The sequence below is a fragment of the Drosophila simulans genome, chromosome 2R (genome assembly GCF_016746395.2).
Source record: "Drosophila simulans strain w501 chromosome 2R, Prin_Dsim_3.1, whole genome shotgun sequence".
Lineage (NCBI taxonomy): Eukaryota > Metazoa > Arthropoda > Insecta > Diptera > Drosophilidae > Drosophila > Drosophila simulans.
This window is the reverse complement of record NC_052521.2, coordinates 6,615,774-6,640,999: the sequence shown is the minus strand read 5'-3', so window position 1 is coordinate 6,640,999 and position 25,226 is coordinate 6,615,774. Positions and strand designations below refer to the sequence as shown.

General features: G+C 43.2%; 3 protein-coding genes and 1 long non-coding RNA gene across 17 annotated transcripts in view; 2 read left to right on the top strand and 2 right to left on the bottom strand.

Annotated features, from left to right (window-relative positions):
- The window catches only part of LOC6733693 (serine/threonine-protein kinase N), a 32,503-nt gene extending 8,369 nt beyond the window's left edge, over window positions 1-24,134 (top strand). The window contains exons 1-11 of one of the 13 annotated variants that reach the window (XM_039291858.2): window positions 1,725-2,098; window positions 4,516-4,705; window positions 8,746-9,067; window positions 10,744-11,282; window positions 16,680-17,984; window positions 18,773-19,423; window positions 21,123-21,734; window positions 21,801-22,172; window positions 22,235-22,342; window positions 22,408-22,548; window positions 22,615-24,134. In XM_039291858.2, coding sequence (XP_039147792.1) covers window positions 4,640-4,705; window positions 8,746-9,067; window positions 10,744-11,282; window positions 16,680-17,984; window positions 18,773-19,423; window positions 21,123-21,734; window positions 21,801-22,172; window positions 22,235-22,342; window positions 22,408-22,548; window positions 22,615-22,758 — 4,260 coding nt within the window. In that variant the 5' untranslated portion in view covers window positions 1,725-2,098; window positions 4,516-4,639 and the 3' untranslated portion in view covers window positions 22,759-24,134. Of the gene's footprint in view, window positions 1-1,724; window positions 2,099-4,515; window positions 4,706-7,933; window positions 8,310-8,745; window positions 9,068-10,743; window positions 11,283-16,679; window positions 17,985-18,772; window positions 19,424-20,444; window positions 20,721-20,792; window positions 21,003-21,122; window positions 21,735-21,800; window positions 22,173-22,234; window positions 22,343-22,407; window positions 22,549-22,614 lie in introns of those variants that run through there. The other 12 variants (XM_039291865.2, XM_039291849.2, XM_044922597.1 and 9 more) reach the window with 12 other exon arrangements.
- Window positions 1,953-2,426, bottom strand: LOC120284391. The gene is made up of 2 exons (XR_005543602.2): window positions 2,230-2,426; window positions 1,953-2,170 (listed from the first exon to the last, which is right to left on the bottom strand). It is a non-coding gene; the product is annotated as an uncharacterized LOC120284391 (long non-coding RNA).
- LOC27208653 lies at window positions 11,532-16,532 on the top strand. The gene is made up of 3 exons (XM_016184217.3): window positions 11,532-14,156; window positions 14,215-14,643; window positions 14,700-16,532. The coding sequence occupies exons 1-3, from the start codon at window positions 13,932-13,934 to the stop codon at window positions 16,305-16,307; spliced, it is 2,262 nt and encodes a 753-aa protein (XP_016026665.1). The 5' UTR covers window positions 11,532-13,931; the 3' UTR covers window positions 16,308-16,532.
- LOC27206421 lies at window positions 23,960-24,835 on the bottom strand. Of its 2 annotated transcripts, none has more exons than XM_016174480.3 (4): window positions 24,644-24,835; window positions 24,499-24,583; window positions 24,295-24,445; window positions 23,960-24,237 (listed from the first exon to the last, which is right to left on the bottom strand). In XM_016174480.3, exons 1-4 carry the CDS (start codon window positions 24,644-24,646, stop codon window positions 24,132-24,134), a joined length of 345 nt encoding a protein of 114 aa, XP_016026662.1. In that variant the 5' UTR covers window positions 24,647-24,835; the 3' UTR covers window positions 23,960-24,131. The 2 variants fall into 2 exon arrangements, with proteins under 2 accessions (XP_016026662.1, XP_016026661.1); XM_016174479.3 differs by having other exon boundaries at window positions 23,960-24,234; window positions 24,644-24,832.
- Between the last annotated feature and the right edge of the window lie 391 nt (window positions 24,836-25,226).

Sequence of the window (25,226 nt, the reverse complement as noted above, 5' to 3'; positions counted from 1 at the left end):
AAACTGGCTGACTTGTCTTGTTGGCTGGGCAACTTTTTGGGCGCTGTTTTCGAAGCGAGTGCGTGGCAGTGTTTATAGTGTTTTGATTCAGTGTTCGGTGTTCGGCGTTTTGGGACTTGGGTTTGTCAACCTCTGGGATCTTGGATCGACGTGGGCTGGGCGACTGGCATGACGCATTCGACGCTTTTTGGTTCGATTGCCGCATTTCGGTTTCGCTTTTCCGAGCTAGCGAGCGAGCGAGACTCTTATCAGTCGCTGCACTTGGCATTGGCCACATTTTCTTTTTTGGCTTGGTGTTTTTCTTTTTGGCTGCACATCCGACATCCGGTTTCGGGTTTCGCCAGCAATTTCCGTTTTCCCAACGCGCATAGTGTCGGCAAACACACAACCCCACAACGGCCCACAAGTATCGATTCGAAAACCCTTTAATAAAGTCATTGAATAGGTCAGGCGGGTGAGTCAGGGCCGCCGAAAAGGTTGGCGGAGTGGGCTGAAAGAAGGGAACCGCCCTGGGTATGGATATCTAATTAGTCACTCGTTTGCGGGGCTTCTTCACTTTTGTTTTGCAAAGGGTTGAAGGCCTTCAATTCAATTCAGGTGGAGGAACTTGCAATTATTTATGTGAAACTATGGGTAAAGTAATCAATATAACACTAAAATCATTCTTGTGCGACTAGTGAGAGATTTTTTAAAATTAATTTTAGACAAACAACTATGCACAGCTACTGGCAAATAAAGTTAATAAAGATCCCGTTTTTAATGGTTTGTTCTAGAAAAATTTAGCCTTGGGTGAAAGAATTTCTCTAGAGCGGAGAAAGCCTTGGGCCAAGAATTCTTCTAATTGAAGCGGCGCCACGCTGAGCCATGGAATTTCCCTCACTTGCTCTCTCGCCCATTTTTCCATTTTCCAGCTATTTTGAGGCTTATGCAAATGACGACACTTGGCTTATCTTCTGGCTTATTCTCTGGAATAAACAATAAACAAAGTCGTGGCCAGCTGAAATGGGTGACAGTTTCATAATAGTCGAAATATCGGTGAGATGCCGCGAGCTTATTCTTGAGTTCAGAAGGGGGAGAGGGGATCTCTCTCAAATGTTAATCAAACATAGCTGTACAATTCCCAGAACTGGTACAATGGGAGTGTTGAGAAAAGAAAGAGGTGCTGGGGGGATAGAGCCAAGAGGAAAACTGAAAAGAATCTGAGCGGAGCCAATTAACAAACTTGAGTTGCAGTTATTCAGCCGCACACTCTCTTCTGTGCTCTATCTCTCTCTACTTTAGTCTTACTCTTTCCGGAGCATCACTTCATTGAACTACACTGACAGAAACTTGTTTTTCTTTTATTGAATTTCTTGTTTTTCACCTGGAAAACGCATCTGATTGCAATTTATAAATTTACTAAAATAGAATCAATAACTTCCACGTATCCTGGAATACCACATAATTACTTGAGGATCCCTATTCTTAAGCTTTATTGTTCCTGAAATGTACGTTGTATATTTTTAAAGGGAGTGGATTATGGAACATACCCCCCTCAACTAAAGTATTCTTTCTAGCTACTTAAGCCGATCTTAAGTCATATATGTACATATGAGTATCTCCCCTTGCCGATGGTGGATGCAGTGCTCTCCCACTTTTCAAGCCTTTCTTACGCTCTCCCACCAACGTTTCGCTCTCTCGGCTTTGAGCTGCGGGCTTTGGGTCTGTGTGCTTTTCTTCAGTTCGCTCGCGGACTTTGAGTAAGCCGGTTGTGTTGTGGTTCGTTGTGGCGTCGCTCGATGTTTCAGCCTGCTCGAATGGTTCGTTTGTTATTGTTTGTGTGTGAAAGTAGCGGCGTGCTGCAGAAGCGAATTGCATAAATTGGGAAGGCGAAGACGAAGCCTTTGTGCCTGGTGATTTTCGCGTTTATTCCTCGTACGGGTGTGCAGAAATATATGTTTTTCGACGGATGACGCACGGATAAATGCGTTTTGGCCATGTCAATGTCCTTAATTTCGAGAGGCACGCCCACGCAACGCGAGTGCAAAACAGATACAAATCCGGCAGATAAACTTAAAGACACCTTACCACAATGGGATTAGCCGATTTCGAGCTGAGTGTAAGTTGCTAAACGAATCTACGCGATTTGGACCATTTATTTTACGGCTTCTTCGTCGGCTTCAGCGGATTTCTAGTTAATAATTAAGACAAAAGGCGAAAGATAAAAGACACAGATACAGATATACTCACAGATTCAGATACACCAAACGGCGCTTGGGTGAAATTCCATTTCTCTTTTACTTTTATATTTCGTTTGGCTGCCAATCGCTTCGTAAAAAGTGAAAATCCAAGTGACAATCAATTAAAATTCGAGACCAGTCGAAAATCGATTTTCGGTTTCAAGCGGGCCAACATTTTGTTCTAATTTTGCCACAATTTCGTTGCGGCCACCTTGCGCCTCCTCTTTCACCCTCCCTTTATTGCCGCGTCTCTTTCGCTGGTTTTTTTTTATTTATTTACGGTACTTACGCTACTGAGGCTTAACCCCAATTCACTTGTTGCATGTGCTGAATAAGCAAAAATCGTTAAGAAAAAGAAGCGTTGAAGAAAAATGAAAATTTTCGTTGTTTTTAGTATTGTTGTCACAGTCGTCGATGCCTTTCTATGGCTTTGCCTTAATGCCATGCGACTGGGTCAAAACCCCCCTGTACCCCCCTCAACAATTTTCCATATTGGGTCGAACTCGAATTACGAATTAAAAAAATAAATAAAATACGAAATAAGAAGCGGTGACAGCTTCAGTTGTCAACTAAACTAAACAAATTCATCAACACCAGCACATGCATATGCCATAATAAGTTGTGATTGCCTTTAAGCGTTTTTGGAAAATTTATAGTTGACACTCGGGAAAATCGCATTTCCAATTCAGTTCTCCCCTGCCATTGCGGTTTTGTAATGCAAAATCTCACACCAAAACCGAATTCAGTTTGTTTAGGCGTTTGTCCAAAATATACAAAGTAGTAGTAGCAATAATAACAAAGCCAGTTTCTACCTGTTCGAATTGTTAAGCAGTCTTCTGCTCATAAATGGTCAAGTAATTTGTTTTTTTTTCGGCACCTTACTTTGCGGAAGCGGGTAACATGAATATGAAAAGTGAATCGATCTTAAAGTAATTAAATATTTTTACGTACACTATCGATTTTGTAAGAATTGTAAGAATGAATCTTCTTTAGAAACAAATACTTTTCCTAAAGATTTATTATCTTGATACCGAAGAAGACGCTCCTTTAGTTTAAGTAATACTTTTTCGAAGTCTAAAAATTGACTAGATATCTATGGAAATTCAGAGCTCGCAAATTCTCTATCTCTATAACCCCCACTTTATGTACCTTTCCCATGTAGAGTGCGAAAATTAAATCGCTCGTTTGAACCACAAAAATAAAAATAAAAATAATGGCAAAAATATCCCCCCGTGTGCACACATGTGTTTTGTGGACGTGCGTGGGCCGATCAAGTGAAAAAGCATCGGATCGGCCAAGGGTACGCTATGGGTTGATATACATATAGTACAGACATATGTTTATGTTGATGTGTGCCCGTGGAGTTTATATGGCTGGCGACCTTGTTTTCGGTTTGATTTCATGTGCGTGCGGCAAACGCTTCGCTGTTTCCTTCCCCGCCGAATTCCCTTGCTGCTCAGCTGGAGCTTAAATAGCAGGCTCGGTTCGCTTTTCTGTATGTTATGATATTTTTCTATTTTTTTTCGGAGGCAAACGACCGATTAGAAATCGTAAGTTTCATTTTTGACCACTGGTCATTGGTCGCCGGGTCGACCTCTTCATCCCCCCCAGACGAGCAGTTCGACTTCAAAGCGGGCGCCAATTATCAATTTATGAATTGCCGCGGGCCGAATCAAAGTGGTCCATCATCATTATCATTAGTTAACTGAATTTACTACGACTTGATGTACTAATAAATGTTTTTCTCATTTCTTCTCGTTGCAGGTAAATGGAAAATGTGTTTTTGTGTTTGTTTTGAGCGAAATTTGTAGAAGTTTTCCGATAGATAAAAATTCCACATAATGTATCTCATGGATACATAGAGCGCACACGTGTCAGTATCTGTCTGCACTCGCTTCCCTTTTGCATTCGCATGCCAATTTCAAATGCGAATTTCGTTATTTTCCTATTTTATTTTTTCCGAAATTATGTGCGCAAATCGAAAAGCTTTCTAATCGCTTTTCCGCCACCAGAGCGGAGCGTTTTTCCTTCCTAGCATTGCAGTTTGCGACTTGGCAGCGCCTTGACATCGTCGCTTTTTATATTCGATAGATACTCGATGTGTCCGATCCGTATATATGTATGTACATACATATAAGTGTGTATATATGATGAGTGCGTAGACGTGGAGAGGTGGGTGCCTGGTGCTTTTTATTGTGACAAATATTTGGCCAGCTTTCCCACAGCGATACACTTTTTGCGTTGTGCAATTTTTCTTTTGGAAAATGAGTATACAAATTTTCGCATATTTCTACAGTGAGCTAACGAAAAGAAAGAAATTAACATTAAATATACTGCCAATGTGTAACGTTCGGTGTACGAATATCACATTCAATGCCGTTTGTGTGAAATAAACTAAGCAAATAGTTGAAACCCGTACTATGGCATTGACCATGAACATGGTTTTCCTCAAGGATCTACGATCGCGCCTCAAGGGATATCTGCACGTATGTATTCAAGGATGGTGTTAAAACCAAAGACACGTTGGAGTTTGAGACAAAACTTATTACTTAAGTAATGCAAAATTGTAGTTATTCTTATTATTCAAACGAAACCTACTTCCATTCACTATCCGACTATTTGCAGTTGTAACTGAAAATGCCAATTTAATGGACAGGAAACATTCCCTTAAACAAGCTATTGTTATTAATAATGACCGCACTTAAATCGCTAATGTGTTGTGTACATTCCGTTAAGCCGTGGTTAATTAGTTCATTAAGTCAAAAAAAAAAGAAGCTGATAAGTGAGTCGAAAAGTGACTGTACTAGTGAGAACGTTCAGTCCATTTCTCCGTTTATTTTCACTCAAATCTTCTGCCCAACAGATGTGGCGTGCGTCAAAAAGAAATTCATAAATTTTTTAAAATTTATTGAAGTTTTATTAAACCGCACCCGCCTCTGCGCTTCGCATTTCCCCGTGCTGGGCTGCATTTTTGTGCAACTTTCTCAGTCAGCTGGTGTCATTAGGCATGTTGTGCTTATATATATATACATATATATCTCCTTTGTCTCAATGCAACCGCACCGAATCCCGACGTATAATGAACATGTCGCTATATCGCGTATTATATGCTGATTATTCAAGTATGTTGTGTCAGTTGTTTTTCCATTGCTCCGCTATGCTGGGCTTGCATTTTCCTTTGCCTTTCTGTAATCACGTTATGCAATCTCATTTGGCTTTATTACGGTTATCAACATCAAGATGTTTTCAAGAATGCGCCGCTGAAATTTCACATGCGAACACATTTTCCCAGACAAACATTAGCCACACTCAAGAAAAATAAAATAAATACAAAATATTTGCAACTAAAATGTATTAGTGGCACACAACAAAAATACAAAATGTTTATTTAAAGTAGTAGATGGGTAGTAGTAGGGAAAAATAATTTTTTATAATCACAATTTGCAATTTAAATATATCTGTCAAAAATAAATTGTTTATATTAATGTTTTTAGGGTTAAACAACATATTTTTAATCCCATATTAATATGTAAATTGCACTTAAAATAATGTATACATTTTATATAGAATTCAATTATTTTAAAATACAAATCGGACCTCTAGTAATCAGACGTATAAATATATCTTCTAGCACTTATCATGTCCTGGGAACAACCCATATAATTTTTTTTGCTTAATACTTTATCTGTCTAAATAGACTGAATAGAGGTGGGTGTTTAGCTGGAATTAAGTTTGGATTGACTTTTGGCACTAGCAACCTGCCTGTTTGATGCAGCATGCCGCTCCCAATCGAATTTGATGTTAGCCTAATTGGCAATTAGTAGTGTCTACTTAAAATCGCATTACTCCCATAAAAGATACTCTTGAGTGCGTGCAGCACCATCATCTTCCTTCGGAAGGAGATCGATGTTTCGGCACTGGCCAAGACGACGGTTGCGTTCGCACCGAATTGAGTTGCGTGGTTTGAGCTTATCGACGGCAAACGAACCTGTTGCTGCTAAACGATTGCCGTTCGCCACGATTCGTTTTTCGATTTTTCTCCCCAACAAAGCCACACACGTACACGCCCACACACACATACGCGCAAACACACACACACACTGGTGCACACCTAGCCGCTCGGGTAGCTGGATGTTCTCAGTAACTGTTCGACTATAGACGGGCGTAGTTAATTCCGATTTCCCACCGGAGCTTGATAACGGTGACTCAGAGGTGTCACCTAATTACTGGTTATTAATCTGAACAAGTGCTACGAATATTAACATAACTATCTGTGAAGTGCCAGTCATTCGAATGGAGAATCATCAGCCCTTATGAACTGCGAAAGAACTAATACAAAATGAACAGTGTGCTGTGAATCAAAATATATGTGTGTAAACAAACGGGTCTGGAATTCAAAGTTTCCTGCCAACGTTATCAGTAGTTTCTGTGATAAGAAAACGTTACGCGCTCTTTTATTAGGTTTCTGTAAATTCAGGGCCATTTTAATGGTGCAAGAACCCCTTGAGAAATAGCTAGCAAGTTTGAGGGTCGCATTAGTTAGCCCTACAGTGAAGAAATCCAATACAAATACAATGATTCATTGTGAAAAACGGAAATCTGACAATCTTAAACAATAAAACAATATTAGTTCTAACCCTTTGGCGACGTTTCTTAATCAAAAATCCCACCAAGCTCACCATTCGTTAGGTGTTACGAATTCAAAAATATTTATAATGAGTTTTCCATAAACAATTGTTTATTGAATAGTGTTTACTCTGTACCTCTCTGCACTTGCCACTTTGTTTGGGCCTACATATATGCACATGTTTTGCAGAACGTAGATTTCAACAGGAATTGAAAATAAACATATTCAATCGATAGCACAACTGGGTAACTTTTGTTGCCTATGGCTCATTGTGTAAATATGTACAGGCGGTTTGCCCTTAAATACCGAATTTGTGAATGCGAGGAACATTCAATTGCTTTAATTTGTTGTTTTTGAGAACATAAAAATGGGTTCATATGTTTCTGACAGATAAGAATGAACTTGAACTTCATGAATGAGTTTATAGGAGAGTTCACTTTTGAATTTCGTTTTAGATATTGTGCGCATATAATATGGTTGGATAAATTGAGTAATTTTTGTAGCAGAATTTTATGTTTGTGCTTAGTGGTTAGTCGAGGAACTGAAGACGAATAAGAAAGAACGCGAACTCACAAGTTAATAGAGAATAAAAGATAAAGGCACGTGAATTTAATCAACGCGTTTAATTGAATTCTCTTTGATTTTGGTTGCCAACTGGCTTTCCATTCAAGCAGACTTTCGCCTATCAAACAGTTTGGTTAACTTCATTCTGATATCTAAATTCGCCGAGAAAGTGTAGCAAAGACGATGACATTCAATTGAAAACGATCGATAAATTAGAATTCCAATTTGCATGGCAGTTACTGTCGGCTTGTTCGCTTGTTTCAAGTGACACCTTTGTCGACTTTTCCCGGCAAAGAATCGAGTGGCTATCAGACAGAAGCAATCGAGAACCGTTTAATGAGAAAGCCAAAGAAACTTGTTGAACTACAAGAAGAAAGAAGCACAAGTAGGCAGAAGAACCCGGAGGGGGAGGCAAAAAACATTTTCCAGATAAGCGGCAGTCGGAGTCGTGTGAATAAAAGTGTGTGTATTTTTTTTTTGTGGGTCAGGCTGTTCCAGCTAATTACCGTGAACTTGTCAGCGCACACAAAACGGCTGTAAAATGACCAAAGTGAGGTAATAAACGCGGCGAATTAACGAGAAAACCCGAGTGAATAATGTCCAAGCTGGTGAAGAGAATCCGCAGCATGATCAATCCAAGCAGTCAGCGGGATCGCGAAGATACCACCTCGGTGTCCGCTTCAGAGGGCTTCGTTGCTCGCAGGAAGTGTAACTCGCTGCCCCGAAGGAGCAGTAGACACCCGACCGCCCGGCGATCGAACAGTGGTCTGTGGAATCGACTGGTCACCAATGTCTTCGGACCGGAAGATTCGTATGACTTTGACAACGATGGCGACAGTGGTGGTGCCGTATTTTACACCGATTCGGTGAACGGTTCAAACTATGAGATATCTGCAGAAGTGAGTTAGTCGCACTAAAGTGGATACTATTTCTATGATTTAAGACAATTTGGCTGCAGGTTACAACTTTTTAATTATAGAACCATTACATTTCCATATTTCGGATACAGTTCTATTTTCTTGGGTTTTAAATTCCTTGTGCAAATAATGCACATGAAATACTGCATAATATTCAACTATGAACTTTGATTCAACTGCAGTTTTTGACTTTTAATTAAATTGACTGCAGAGTATAAAGATGTAGGACTTTTCCAAGAGGTGCCGCAGTTTGCAGTATTTTATACGTTTTTTAATGTTTATTTAAAGTCTGATCGAAAACACTCAAGTGTACTGTTGTTCAGTGCTTTGGATGTTTTGAGTTTCAAATATTTTAAACGAACTTAATTACGAATACGTGTAAAACCTTTTTCCCATTCCCCCTTTTTCTCACCCACAGGGCGAATACATCAAGCATCCCGTTCTGTACGAGCTCAGTCACAAATATGGTTTCACAGAGAATCTGCCGGAGAGCTGTATGTCCATACGGCTGGAGGAGATCAAGGAGGCCATTCGGCGAGAGATCCGCAAGGAGCTGAAGATCAAGGAGGGCGCCGAGAAGCTACGCGAGGTGGCCAAGGATCGGCGATCCCTCAGCGATGTGGCCGTTCTTGTCAAGAAGAGCAAAAGTAAACTTGCCGAACTGAAGTCCGAGTTACAGGAGCTCGAGAGTCAAATCCTCCTGACATCGGCCAACACCGCCGTCAATAGCAATGGACAAGGTGAGCATCCATCAATGCCCACAGAGATTGGGTAACTTTTCCTAGCGCCGTCTCGCTTTTCGTTTCGAAAACCCACTAAAAGCCAGACTTTCAAAAAACCAATCATAAACTGTTGCAATTATACGAGAGCAAAAGTTTCATGCAACAAGTTTTGTGGGCAAGTGTATCGAGTCAAGTGTATTCCCAATAAAAACGAGGGCGTGGCCAAGGGGCGGGGTCACTAGCGAAGCTATAACCAAAACAAGCTCCAAGAAAAAGTTTGGACACTGCGATGAAGTTAAAAGATGTTCCTTTTTGTGTAGAAGATGAAGATAAGGTCGTGTAGTGGTGAAGTTGTTAGTTAATTCAATTTCATGCTCGTTGTAAATTGTAATTCAATCAACCAAAATGTTTGGGCTAGTTGGGATTTCTAGGTCATGTGGTTTCCGGGCAAGCAATTTAAATTAAGGAATGAGTAAATTCTGTATAAAACTGTTTTTCATAAACAAAGATATTTACTAAAGGTGTATTCGAAAATTTGTATTAGGTAGTCAACAACTTGATCCCAATAGATTTTAACTAAAAGTATAAAGTAGTTTACTAAAATGTAGTGCTATTTAAAGCAGTGACAATTTAATTTAGTAGTTAAAAGCTATAATTAATAATAGTTTTAATTAACAAACCATTGAAATTTTTGACCAAAATAAAAAGCCGAACAAAAATGAAAGTACATCGTTTTGAAAGAGAGTGACATCAAAACCCCTACGAATGCTGCAATTGTTCGGGGTTTTGGGAATGGTTAAGTCCGTCTTTAATGAGTCTTTGTCACGCATTTGCTTTTACCTTTGCCACACTTTTCTTGGCCCATCACCTAATGCTTCATGGTGGTGACAAGTGGACATTGTGTTGGGTGTTAAAGATCTGATTATCGCTTTATATATGCCCTCGTATCTTTAACAAAACACTTTGTGATAGACTCGGCGACGGACGAAATGTTTTCTTCGTTTTCTTCGGTTTTTGTGAGCCAACCTATTGACACAACTGCCGTAAATGTGATACGTTCGGTTTGTTTACATTTCCGAGTGGAGACAGCGTTCTGGCATTCTATATATCTGCTTCCGTGTTTGGCCAATCCCCCAACAAAAGCATGTGCCCCACAAGAACCCTCCAATGTGGCATTGTGTGGCGCCAGCGTCGACTTTCCATACGTCAGACGATTGACATGTTTGGCAGCTGTCGAAGAATGCTGCACAAATGCCGATTCTCTTTGAATAAATAGCTGGCGCATATAGATCCAAACACACATATTTTTAGTTTGTGCCAAACAAATGGCCTTTCAAAAATAAACAAAGGGCATAAACAAGTTTTGGGCTTTTTTGTCGAGGAAATTTGGACCAGCACTGCTGTTTGATTGATTTTTTAGTTTCCGTTTATTTATTATTAAAATAATAATGCAACAGCTGCTTCTAACTTGACAAGCAGAAATCAAAAGATTATTGAAATCCTATTGTTATATTCTTTCATCTATAAAGTGGGTTTAAAAGTCCTTATCCTACACTGGTATTGATAGTTTTGAAAACTTCTTGTGCTGTAGTCTGCGTATCTAAATCTATAAAAGGGTTTTACGATAGAAATCATTCAATACTTCTTACGAAATTCAGATTAATATTGAATCTAATCGTTTCCATTTGTTTCAGAATCGATCACTGCCTGCATTGACCCCAATGGCGGCTTCTTGGTCAGCGGTGCAGTTGGTGGCTTGGGCGGCGGAAGCACGGCTCTGGAGGGCGGCGCACCGGCCACTGCCAATGACAAAGTGCTCGCCTCGCTGGAGAAGCAGCTGCAGATTGAGATGAAGGTGAAGACCGGTGCGGAAAACATGATTCAGTCGCTGGGCATCGGATGTGACAAGAAGCTGCTGGCGGAAGCCCACCAGATGCTGGCCGACTCGAAGGCCAAGATTGAGTTTTTGCGCCTGCGCATCATCAAGGTGAAACAGAATCGCGAGCAGGCCGATCGCCTCAAGGCCTCGCGCCAGATGATCGACGAGCACGGCCAGACGATCGGCGGGAACAACAGCAGCCAGCCGCAGAGCCTGGAGACGACGCTGGAGGAGCGGATCGAGGAGCTCCGCCATCGACTGCGGATCGAGGCAGCCGTCGTCGATGGAGCCAAGAATGTTATACGCACGCTGCAGACGGCGAATAGGGCACCGGACAAGAAGGCTTTGCAGGAGGTGAGTTCTAACTTTTAAATCTCGGTTGATTATCTGGTAGATACTTAAGGGAAACTAGCAAACACATTGTTTCGTTTATATAGAAGCTTACATATCTTCGGGATATTAAGGGTCATGTGTCACAAGCATAAATCTACAAAAAATTTACAAATAATCTAATTTTCATTTAATAGAAGCCTAGAATCTAAACTTTAGATAACTATATATCTTTGGTATGTTAGCTTCCATTTTGTAAGTTCTACTGTCCTTGGTAATTCAAAAAGAATCGGTATTTATGCTAATACCAGAGTTAATTAGAGCTGGCTGGTAGCCAGGTAGACACATAACCCTGCGAGTATTCCCCCGCTAAGCTGAAATCAGGTGTGCCTGCTGCCATATGGCCACACGACGTATGAATCATATTTGAATTATACGTGCGTATACGTGATTTTTTCCCAACTTGTGGCAACGTCGTGTGAAACGAAACGGGAAGCGGGAAGGCGGCAATAAGCTAATTATGCGGCTGCTTTAAATATTTTTCACTTCGTCCGCTTTCGTTATAATTTCAAGTTTTCTTTTTAGTTGTTGTTGTCGTTAACTGTCGTCTCATTAATTAAACGGACGTGGAACGTCGCCATTACTAGAGCCGAAGAAAAATGATTTGGCAAGTGTGCGCAGGGCCTGCCCTAATAATTTTGGCATTAGCTTTTTAGTTCATTTCAAATTTTTTAGTTAATGGCATTGCTGACAGAAAGATGATCCCAAAATAAACGCAAGACGAGCATTTTTTCAAATTTCACAATGCATTTAACACTGAACATATGTGCAGGGACATAGATACACTTTTTCTTATTTCCCAATGTCTGCGTTTCCTGTCGCGTGGCAAGCTCGCTTTTTGATTTATCTTTTCACCGATGCTCGTGCGGTTTTGTCTTTGGATTCAACATAGACGCATACGTACAGACACTTAGCTTCCGCAGAAGCTACAACAACAACATGTTGTCCGGGCTGTGGCCTAAATATTCTATTTGCAGGCCCCATTTTCATATTTATTTGTTCTGCGATGCGGTTGCATCTGTCAGATGCAGAAATAAAAAGTCGAGAGCAGCGGTGCGTTTCATATCAATGGGAACAAGTTTTCCTTTACGAGACTAGTAATGGAGTTCTGTATTTTGTGATTTTCGGTTAGCAAGAATTTTTTATAGTACTGCTTCTTTTTAACGCATACCAAGTACTTTTCTTGCTGTGCATCCGCATATCGCAGAAGTTATTATACGATCTGCTAAACAATAAACACAAAACTTCAGCCGCTGCCCTTTTGGCCATTTGGAAGCGTTTTGCTAAACATTTTTAGAACTATGCCGTACGCTGGCACACAAACATTGCATATATATAAACCCGTCTATATGTCGGTGCCTCTGCTTAATCGGCCAAAAACGAGGAACGTATAAAACCGTCATAAGAATCGGAGCGCAAAGTTCTCTGGCCAGCATATGGGAAAATTTGTTGTTCAATGTGCGTGTGCATGTGCGTTTCTCTAGCGAATTTTCCCAAGCAGCTTTTCCTTGGCGTTCAGTTTGAGTTGGATCGCCGTTGGCTACGTGCGACGCCGCCTGGTCTTTTCCGATATTTTATAATTATTTTTTAATTGCCGCGTCTTTCCTTACGTTGCGTTCGTGTTCCTTTGTCTCTAGTGTTAAATAAGAAAAATCCACTGAATGTGGAATGAAATAATAATAAAAATAATAATGAAATAATCGAAGTAAGCTCGCGAAAGGCACGCACACACGCTATATAAGTGAGAATTCACTGGCTGAGCTTGTCATTAACTCCTCGACATTACGCATACGCAGCGTGTGCTGCAAGTTCTATGCGGTTATCCATCCGAAATTGCGTAATTCTCTGTTTGGATAGTCAGCTCTGCACTCAGTTTCTCAGAATTCTTTTTGGGGTCATCTTGCAATTTTGGCGTAACGAAAAATAAATCTTGTTAAAAATAAAATCACATAAATTTAGAAACACGAATCTTACAAAAGCTAAGAAAAACCGAAAGTGTTTTCGTTCCGCCCCATCCATTTGCTAACCCCCGCGACTATAGTGTGTGTGCGTTTTTGTCGAATGAAGCTAAAAATAGTGAAAACAAAAAAGCCAAATTAATATAGTTCAAACTGAGTGTAACGAATTTTACGGTTTATTAAAACGAAAAAAAGAATTAACTAAAAAGTGGTGTAAAAAATACAGGATTTGAAAAAAAAACCCGAGAAATTCATATCATTATAAACATTAAAAGAATTGCTTGAATTCGCCTAAATTGTATACAATTCCAAGGAAAAGTTTTAAAAATTATAAACAATGTGTGGGGATGTTACCACAAATTGTTGATATAAAATTACCTTTAAACAGTTGGAATTCAACAGGCATTTAAGCCTTTAATATATAGCATTTATTCAATGTTTGGTCGACAATAGGAACTATCAAAGCGGCTTCTCGATATTTTTAGCAGGAATATAAATTTTGTGTGTGACGTATATACATTTATATATATTTATATATGTAGTATAAAGTGCGTGAGTGTATTTATGTGAATATATCGATGGCACCTTGATCCACAACATAACCACAGCCAAAATGTGTTCATGCCACGATCGCAAAACAAGTGTTTAGGGAGTTATGAGCACGCCCACGCCCACCCCGGGGGCGGTTCAGGGCCAGGAGGTTCCACTGCCCCATGAACTGACCGCCGAGTGGACCGTGCGAGCACATCTAACTTTTGCCCGAGCTGGTGAAACGGTGCAAAAGGAGTTCAGTGCTCCGGAGACTGTGCATCCGATGCGCGTGGTCTATAAGTGGTGTACGCCCTGCGAGGACCCAGAAACAGAACAGGATGTGGACAAGGCAAGTCGTTACGGGAAAATTTTCCAAACTTTATTTATATCCTTAAAATCACCTACAGACAGCGGCTACTGCGGGAACCAGCTTCCGTTCCACAAACTCCTCGGCCACCACCAATGCGGATTCGGCATTTGGCAGTCCACATGCTTCGAGAGCGCTTAACAAACCACCTGTGTCCACTGATTGCGCCGCTCCTCTGGGAGCCACTGCCCAAGTGTGTGGAACCCGCTGCCGCAGCACCTGCAACATTATGGTGTCCGCGGTGGCAGATTTCTTGCCTCAGGAGGCGGGAACCGGGTCAGCGAATGAGCCCTTTGTGTACCACAGCAAAGTGCGAGCACAGCAGCTAAAGGATGCCTTCTCCCAGACAAGCGACACGGAGGAGCAGCCAGCCAAGAGACGTCCAGCTTATGAGCAACGAAGGGCCACCACCGAAGCACTGATGAATTTTGCCAGCAAGCGACAAGCGGAGGAGGCTAACACCTATGTGGTGCGGTTTCAAATTCATAATTGTTTTTCCACTTTCTAACTTATTGCAATCCTCAGCCAACCTATTCGCCCACGCCCACAACACCTTCGTCTACATTTAAGTCGGCATCGATGTCGAGAATTCCACCGCTAGCTGGCAACATAAGCCAAGGAACAGCTCCTAAGATACCCAATTTGGGCGAGAAGAAACCCCGCACTGTTCACATCGATGTCTACTGCACTGGTTCAGAGGGAGATGAGGAGGAGGAAGCCGATGATGAGAGGCAGGCAGATGAAGAGCCCTCCAGCTCCTCCGACTCCGAGCTGGCTGGTAGCAAGCGATACGAACTGGACTCGAATTCCACCCCTCAAACCGTGCTGGACAATGAGCAGATGCTACTGCGCCATCAGAGAATCTCTGGGGGAGCTATGCCCAGGCGTTTGGCTCAGAATCAGGGGAAAAACAAAGTGGGAAACCAGCAGCAAGGCAATCTAAATTTGGGTCATGCCATTACAAAGTGCAGCACAGCCGAGGAAGTGTGCGAGTCCAAGCAGTTGCTTTTCCGCAAACACATTGGTGATCAGCGGGCGGCCAAATTGGCCAATTTACGCCAGAAATACATGCGCCAGCCCAGCGATGAGACCATCAGCAGCACATACCCTAACTCCTCGAGATCTACGATGCCAAGGGATGCCACCTGCAGCAGCATTTCCAGTGCCGTGGGAGGAACGGATTGCGTGGATTCATCCTGGAAGGATACAGACGATATAGATACACCATTAGCATCTTTTGGCTTGACCAAATCCGATAGCTTTGACTATGAGAACTCGCTTGATCGCCTGCGGATAAGCCAGATGGAGCGCCTTTGGTCCCGTCAGCACTCTTTGGACCAGGGTCACGCACAAACCCATCTGGGAGCACCAACCCCACATGCCTTGCAGACAATCACGGAGGTGCAGTCGCAACGAAGTTCCTTTCAGCGAAGCGATACCATACCCTCGGAATCGGATGGCTTCTCCGATGCCAATGGATTCAATACCTATCCGGGAAGGCAGTCGCAATTGCAGCAGATCTCGCACTTCCCTCGTAATCGGCCTGGTTTTCTGCAGTTCTTTGGACCCTCCGGTGGTCCCGACGTTGTAGCACAACCCACTCCGCCAGCCACTGCACCTGTTCAACCCGCTGCGTCCGCTACTACCGATCCCTTTCGTCTGCTCCACCCGAGTTTTCGATGGAAGAGCGAAGCGCGCGATAACCTAAGCGTGCAGGTTGCTTCCGGATCACCCTCTTCCGAGCGTAGTTCGCCACAACTCCTGTCCACTGCGACCACAGTGGTGCGTTGTGGCAGTGAGGCGCCGCCAAGCACCACCTCCGCTAGTACTTTTGGGACCGCAGTGACGCCTTCGCCAATTGCAGTGCGGCGTTTTGAAATCTCACGCGACAGTCCAAGTCTCGCAAGTGAAGCATCCACTTCCGTTTCCGGGTACACCCACGAGCATTTGGAGAAGGCGCGTCGCTTCGGCAACGTTGTGGCCATGAGAAAACCCGGCCATCATGTAGGACCCACCAAGAATCCGAATTGTCAATGCGAAAGCTGTCAGCGTTGGCTGGCCGAGAGGTTTCAGCTGCGCGGAAGAGCCTTCTCTCTAGGCGAGAAGCCCTTATTAAGACGTCCACAGCTATAAAATCACTTCGGGCTCACTTTTCTTTGTCTTAGGCTTGCATTTAACACATTGCTTTTCAGATTGATACGCTCCCTATTAACCCAACACCCAAATCCGAACCTAAATCCAACTTTATTTCCGATTAGTTGTAAGCCATGTAAGCGAATGTTCCTCACGCAAAACACAATTTGTGCGCTGAATCAATTTAATGTTGTAATAAAATAAAGCAATAGTTTTAACTAGAAATGTATCTTTTATTTCGGTTAATGAAGAACAAACTTATTTTAAATGATATATGTTTTATACGGTACAAAAATATTTGGTATTGTGTCAGATGGAAATGATTTTATTACTTGGTTGAGCAAACTATTAATTCGTTTTATTTTGAAACAGGCCCATGGACGTTTGTCGGAATCGTCGCGAAAACTAGATCTCTTGCGCTACTCCTTGGATCTACGACGCCAGGAGCTGCCCGCTGATTCGCCCGCCGCCCAGCTATTAAAAACGGAGCTGCAGATCGTCCAGCTATCGACCTCCCCAGCTCCGGTCACCTACACATCACTGCAATCCGGACAAGCGGGCATACTCGGCGGAAAGCCGTACCAGTCGGTGTCCTCGCTTGGACGCTGTGCCAGTGTCACCGGAAAACTGGAGGTTCGATTGCTGGGCTGTCAAGATTTGCTGGAAGATGTGCCCGGCAGATCGAGGAGGGACAAGGACAACAACTCCAGTCCGGGTGATTTAAGAAGCTTCGTCAAGGGCGTCACCTCGCGCAGCAGTTCAAAGAGCTATTCGGTAAAGGATGAGACCTCCATTGAGATCATGGCGGTCATCAAGCTGGACAACATCACCGTGGGCCAGACATCGTGGAAGCAATGCTCGCAGCAGGCCTGGGATCAGCGCTTCTCCATCGATCTAGACAGGTCGCGTGAACTGGAGATTGGAGTTTACTGGCGCGACTGGCGATCCCTGTGCGCCGTAAAGGTGCTGCGCCTGGAAGAGTTCATTGACGATGTGCGACATGGCATGGCATTGCAGCTGGAGCCACAAGGTCTGCTATTTGCGGAGGTCAAGTTCTTGAACCCAATGATTTCACAGAAGCCAAAGCTGAGGCGCCAGCGTATGATCTTCAACAGGCAGCAGGCGAAGAACATATCGCGGGCCAAGCAGATGAACATCAATGTGGCCACATGGGGCCGCCTGCTTAAGCGGAATGCTCCTAACCATGTGCACATGGGATCGGTAGGATCTGGATCTTCTCTAACCGGTAGCTCACCTATGGTGGTTGGTGGGTCTCGCGACTCTGAATCGCCGATTTCGAGGACTCCCTCCTCCGACGCACTGGTGGAACCGGAGCCATACACGCCCGGAGAGCAGGCACAGAACTTGGAATTCGATCCTGATGCAGGAATTAATGAACACGTGGAGACGCCAGGTGAATACCCGGATCCGGCGGCCAGTGGTCTGAGCGGAATGCGACCCCTGTCCATGCACATGCAGGGAATTAGTGTGCTGCCCCCGGAATCGCCACCAGTAGCCACCGGAGTTGCTGGACGGCCCAATACGCTCAGCTTACAGATGCCGGGTGCCAGTAAAGGACAGGTGATTCAAGGCGGCCGGACTGCGGCACCTACAACGGCGCCACCGCCACCACCTGTGCTCAAGTCGACATCCACCACTCCGATATTGGATCAGGAGGTAAGTTTGCTCATTTATTTTGCAATGCGATCCGTGTACAGTTCAGTACTTGACCGACCCTGTATAAAGATCTGCGTATGTACTTAGCTGTGTACCCGTAGCTGGTTTGATCGTTGTGCCTGCCACTGCTCCTCAGCCCACGCTCTCATGTATTTATTCACCACCCACCCACTTATGCACACACAAGCACTCAATCTGTACAGTCATCACATTATCAAATTTTGGTGTTGGTTTGGCATTAAGTATCCCTCTAATCTGTACATTTGGAACGGTAGCCGCACTCCATACAGAATCATGAATGTTCGCATAATTGGCAGAGAGTTTTACGAGCTTCAGTTTGAATCACGAGATATTAAAAAGTAAATCTAATGAAAATAAATATGAAATAATAAGAAAAACATTCAAATGACTTAAAATTATAAAATGAATTTACTTTACTTTTGAACTTTTTAAACGCTTTGAAACGTGAACCTATTATATTTCAAAATTTAAAGTAGTTTACGCTTAAGATTTTTCCGCCTTCTCATCCTTTGAGTTTTCACCTAATTCATCGTCATAATCGTTCACTTTTCACTCTATATCCTCTACTCGCTTTCTTCAAGAAAAGTCTTTCCCTTCCTTGCCCTCGATAATCCTATCGCCTTCTTTATTCATCTGCCCATATTCTTCTCTTTGTGGCCCACATCATGTTCTCTATCTATCTCTCTCTCTGTATCTGTGTGTTTGTGTGCCCGTCTCGGTTTCCGTTTTCCGTTCCGTATCGTCATGATTTCGTTAATCGCCGACAGCTGCAGGATGCCCTGCACGAATTCGATTTCCTGTCGGACCTGGACTCACGTCCCACCACGCTGCGTCGACTGCTGAAGGAGCAGAAGATGGCGCTGGATGCCGGCGCGCTGGAGAACCTGCTGCTGCAACAGCAGCAGACTGAGCAGCAGGCGCTGCAGCAGCGCCAGCGCCAGGAGCAGTTGCGTCTGCAGCAGTTCCAGGAGGCGCAGCGCCAGGCGATCCTGGACCTGTGCGTGAAACAGAGAGAGCCCGCGGAGCAGACATCACCCACCCTTGCCAACCAAACGCCGTCGTTCCCACCGCTTGCCAGCAATCAGATCATGCCAAGCTTAAATGCCCGCCCCAGCCAAAGCCAAAGCCCAAACCACAACGAATTTCAGTTGCAGCCGCAGCCACCACATCCCGCCCAGAAACCGACGAATCCCGAACCACCGTCCGCTGTGGAACAGCAGCTGCACCGTCCGGTCCTAATCCTGCCGCCCGTGGTGCTCCTGGGTGGTCGGGAGGAGGACCGTTCGGTGCCACCATCGCCACTAGTCGAGTATCCCGAGGACGACGACGAGTATCTGTACCGGGGCAGCAACGAAAACCTGGGCACCCGGCTGCACTCCAGCCACAGCTCCAGTGCCGGCGATCGTTTCTGTGTGGAGGTTAGGAGGTTTTTCATTTCCTGGTTTGGTTTCCGGTTTAATTTCTGTTCTCCAATTTCTGATTTACTTTTTTCTTTTTACTTTTTAATTTTACTAACCTTATTTTCTTACATGTTTGTTTTGTTCTTATTACGCGTTGGGTTACCTGTTTCTTCTTTAAATGTGTGTATGTTTTTGATTTGGCTCTGGACAAAAAAAAAATGAAAAACATTTGAAGCCCCAAAAATTGTGTATAAACATTTGACTCATAAACACACACATTCGCACTGTAATCAATGCGCATTCACAAGCACCCCAAAAAAAACTAACCTAGTCGTAGTGGAACTAACTAAAAGTTTAGCTTTGAATGTGACTCACCATTTAATTAACAGTGTTTAATAGATTGATTTAGTTAGTGGCTTGAATTATACATAGTTCCTATTGAAAGGATGAGCTTTAAATTGGCAATCTTAATGGCACAGATGTAAGCTGCACAGCTTAACTAAACGTAGATATAGCGTTTTTAAATGTTTAAATAACACATTTTCCAATAATAAGCAACTTGAGAGCTTTAGAATTTGTTTTAGACTTAAAATTTCCCACTTATTTGAGGAGGAACCAATATGATCGACGCGAAATAAAAGCTAGAAGTGACAATTTTAAACTCTTTAAATAGACGCGCTTCTGGCGAATGACAGCGAAAAGATCAGAGGAAAGAAAAGGGGATATGTCTTGGTAGAATTGGGTCTTTAGGAGGCACCCGAAAGTGCGCCACTTCACGTGCCAATGTTCGGGAAATGTGTTTTTTTTTTCCCACCCACGCCCACCTTCCGTTTCGCCCCCCCTCTCACGTTGCAACGTCAGTGTTCCCCATTTCCATTTCCATTTTCATCGAAGATGTTTGTCCCTGTGTTCGCTTACCTTTGTATCTATGTGTGTCCCAGCTATGTACTCATCGTTATGTGCGCTGTTGTCACATTTTCCTTTCGGCTGGTCATTTTTATACCCAAAACAACGACGCAAATGCCTGGCCTCTGGTCATGACTTTGGCACTTGTTCGCCTTCAGTTGGCCGGCGCGGTTTTGGCCATACCGCCTAAGTGTCGTATCCGTATCGGTATCGATCGCGATGTAGGAGCGTTATGATTGTGCCAACCTTCCATGCGCTCGGCCAGGTCTTGAGGCAGATGTTTGCGGTCCAGCTCCAACAGCAACAGCAGCGCACTCATAATCAGCTCCATTACCTCGACTTGTCGCCCGCGCGAACCATCAACCAACTGTTAGTGTGTCCATGCGCATCCAATCCTGTACCTCCCGCTGTATGTGTGTTTCTTGGGTTCAATCAAATCCCCGATCAATCTACCATACTATGAAGAACCATCCTCTTGCAGGCCCGTATTAGTCTTGTACATATTACCCTCGAACCGATCAATGCCAGCCGGACGACCAGTTGCCTGATCGAGGAGGTAGCCGAGCCGGATTCACAGCCGGAGATTAAGCCGGTGGCAGAAGCGCAGTCTGCCAAAGTTTCCGAGGCTTGTGTCGAAAGTATTCTCCTCGAGACAGTTGAAAAGTTAGAAACAGCAGACCAGGTCCAGCAGGTAATCGTCAGGGAATTAAGTGAATGGATTCACCAAGCTCTCAAGTTGTAGCCACTAATAAATGTACACCCAACCCCTACTTTCTTTGATGACTAAAGTGTATCTTCTTGTGCGCTCTAGGTCATACCACAGTTGGGCAAGCTTTACGTGGGCAGTAGCCAGCAGCAGTATGCGCAGCAATCTTCGCCCATCATCCAGGAGCCACCTACTCCTACCATTTACGGAAACAGCGCCGCTGCCGGTGCGCCGCAGTTCCCGCAGCCCGCCCAAAGGCAAGAGAAGCAGCCTCCGCAGCAGCAGCCCATCTACGCTAACCAGTATGAGCTGAATGTGGCCAAAGCGGCAGCTGCAGCTTCTGTTTACTCGCCCAGCTCCTCCACCACCAGCAACTCCAATCAACAGCAGCGCAGGAATGTGGCCCGTGGCCTGCAGTATCGTGAATCCGGAGGACTCGAGACTGGCCGGGCTGGAAAGCAGCCTCCCAATGCAGGCATGTTGTCAATGGACAACTTCCGTTTGCTAAGCGTTTTGGGACGCGGCCACTTTGGCAAGGTGATTCTGTCCCAATTGCGAAGCAACAACCAGTACTACGCTATTAAGGCGCTGAAGAAGGGAGACATCATCGCCCGCGACGAAGTGGAGTCCCTGCTTAGCGAAAAGCGCATCTTCGAGGTGGCCAACGCCATGCGTCATCCGTTCTTAGTAAACTTGTATTCGTGCTTCCAGACTGAGGTAAGTAGAGATAAGCTGAGGGGTTATAAATTGTATAATAATTTGTTTACATTTTCATCGTGCTAGCAACACGTATGCTTTGTGATGGAATACGCTGCTGGCGGAGATTTGATGATGCACATCCACACGGACGTGTTCCTAGAGCCGAGAGCCGTTTTCTACGCCGCTTGTGTGGTTCTGGGCTTGCAGTACCTGCACGAGAACAAGATCATCTACCGGGACCTGAAGCTGGACAACTTGCTTTTGGACACGGAAGGATATGTGAAGATCGCGGACTTTGGTTTGTGCAAGGAGGGCATGGGCTTCGGTGATCGCACGGGCACTTTCTGTGGCACGCCCGAGTTCCTGGCTCCGGAAGTGCTCACGGAAACTTCATACACACGAGCTGTGGATTGGTGGGGCTTGGGTGTGTTGATCTTTGAGATGTTGGTTGGTGAGGTAGGTCGAATGCAATAAGTTTTAAAAATACAGTTCATAATCATCGTAATTAATGTTTACAGTCCCCATTCCCTGGTGACGATGAGGAGGAAGTATTCGATTCAATTGTCAACGATGAGGTGCGCTATCCGCGCTTCCTCTCGCTGGAGGCCATAGCCGTGATGCGTAGGGTAAGCTGATTGATTGCATAAGAAACAACTCGAAAGGAGAACTTAATTCCAAATTTTTTTGGCAGCTTTTGCGTAAGAACCCAGAGAGACGTCTGGGATCCTCGGAACGGGATGCGGAGGATGTTAAGAAACAGGCATTCTTCCGGTCGATTGTGTGGGATGACCTGCTCCTGCGAAAGGTTAAACCACCATTCGTGCCGACAATTGTGAGTTAAATTGCAACACTTAGTATAAAATTGCACATTTTAACATTGTTTCCAACTGCCTTGCAGAACCACTTGGAGGATGTGTCCAACTTTGACGAGGAGTTCACGTCGGAGAAGGCTCAGTTAACGCCACCGAAGGAGCCGCGACACTTGACCGAGGAGGAGCAGGTGCTCTTCCAGGACTTTTCATACACGGCCGAATGGTGTTAGAAGCTCGTTGTTAGTTCAAGGATTTACCAACGGGCCTAGCCCGATCGTTGTAGCCTTTGGCTTTTGCTTTTACTTGTGTACGAAATTGGTTTCGAGTAATTTTACTTGGCTTAGTAGTCGATGTGAGTTCAATATTTATACATGAAGACAGCATGATCATACAGATACAGGACATATATATTTATAAACGATATCTATATAGAAAATACATCTACTAACGAGAGAACTTTTGATTGTTGCTCACTGGCCGAGAGACCAACACAAACCAAAATACCTAGTTGTCCACGTTGTGGAAAAGCAAGCATTTGTCAATCATCCATGCAACCGGTTAAGCATACAGTACCCAGAAATCATCCCACATTGTCGTTGCATTGTACAGCATATAGAGTTGTTTCCTTTTCCAAACACGAGAACGCATTGAATAGTCTGACAAACCCTAGGAAAGCCTTATACGCAAAGTTGTAGTTTTGGAAATCGTTTTTTAAGACCGGATACAAATAGATTTTATAGATGAGAAGTGTATGTCTACACCCCAGAGCAGTCATTGCAACCTATTTTCATAATCAACATACAAGAACAAAGATATATTTTATACATATATTGCATGCACATCCCAGGAATCGTCTAGCTAAACGAGCTCATCTTCTATACGACATACATACATATTTATCTAGTAAAGTGAGAGAAAGTGAAATATTTACAGTTTTAACATGTAAGCCCTGTAAATTGCCTTGCGCGTTTTATCAACTCCCCAGCCCATTGCCCGAGTTGTGTTATAATTTAAACATATTTTTTACGTCATATACAAACGCAAACATTTGTTATTTATTATTATTATAACTATTATACAAGAAACTGTATTGCTTTGAGCATTTTTATTCGACGCTAGATCGATGATTGTAAACGATTTGTTTTGCATGCGCGGTGTGCTTTAAACCAGATATGAGGATCAGAAAACAAATAACCGCTCAACGGGATGGAGTTTGGAAATTCCGTGGATGGATGGCATGCAATCGGATTGTTGTACTCTTAAGATCTATGTTGTATTTAATGTAACTTTTAGTTCGATTTAAGCTTGTAATAATCGATTATTGAAACGTAGTCTAAGCTATCATTATGTGAAGATAATTATTGATAATTACAATTATGATAACGATTTTGCACCCCTCATGCGAATCGAAACGAGTATAAACAATGCAGATCTTCTATTGTCATTTTTATTATGATTATGCTCACAACTTGCAACTATAATCATCGATTTAAGTTTAAATCTGAAAAGTCGGATTGGTCAACATCCAGTCACATTGTTTAGTTTCAAGTTGTACTGTAATTTATATTTATGATATGATTTTAAATAAATGTATCTATCGCTATTATTTAGCTGCTGTTTTTGTCGACTGGTTTTCGCTGAGACCTTCGCTCATTTGATAATACAAAATATTGGCGGTATTGTCCACAATGGCTACAAATATGTTGCTGCTAGGGAATAAAGTGGTTAATATCATAAAAATTAAATTCCGTATTTTTAATACGCACCGTTTTTTAAGCTTTTCGTGTAAAGATTTTATGATTCTGAAGTCGATTGCCTTTGTGTGCAGAACCGGTACATAAACTTTATCATTTTTCATCAAATAAAACACTTTCAGATTGGAATCATAGTGGGGTTGAAATTCGGCGCTTTGTTCCTCTAATGTATAATAATATTTATTAAATTGAAAATAAAATACACTTGACTCTTACCATTTTTTAAGTCGTTGTATATTTGAAAACCCAAAGCGGAGGTCAAATCATCGGGGCATACAGTTGTGAAGTCATTGAGTTTCAGCTGAAAGTCAAGCGAATACATTACAGTTTGAGAGCAGCCGGTGACTGTATATTGCCTTACCATGGCCGAAAAAACAGTGAATGTATTGAGGTAGCTAATTTAGGGAGTAATAAGCATAGGTAGTTATATTAATTGGTGTAATTTAAGACTTTAAATTTTAGTAACAATAACTTTTGACCAAAACTTATGTTCTGCGTCAGATTCACAACAGCTGTTGCGAAGGCTGCCAACTGAGCGCAATCCTACCCTAATGTTACTAGTGCTGTGAAGGCCTAAAACGTTTGAATGTTGGCGCAATTTTAATATATTTGAACATAAAGACTCAAAAGTATATAAAAAATAAAAGAATTTGAATGACGTTGAAGAAAGAAGCAATTTTAATGCCAAAAATCGAAACAAGGTACAAATTGCCCATCTGCTAAATGCCCTATCAAAACATAATCTTAGTATGCAGACATTGTCTTTGTCTAGACAAACTGGCAGCGCAACTTGATTCCTCGACAGCCAGAAACGCCCAACCCCAAGGATCCACAACTCCAAGCTCTGCGAGCGAAGACAAGAAAGAGGCAACAAATTATGCTAAGTAGATGCAGTTGGCCGGAGAAGGGGCAGCAGGATATGCATGTGGGGCAGTTTCCAAGAC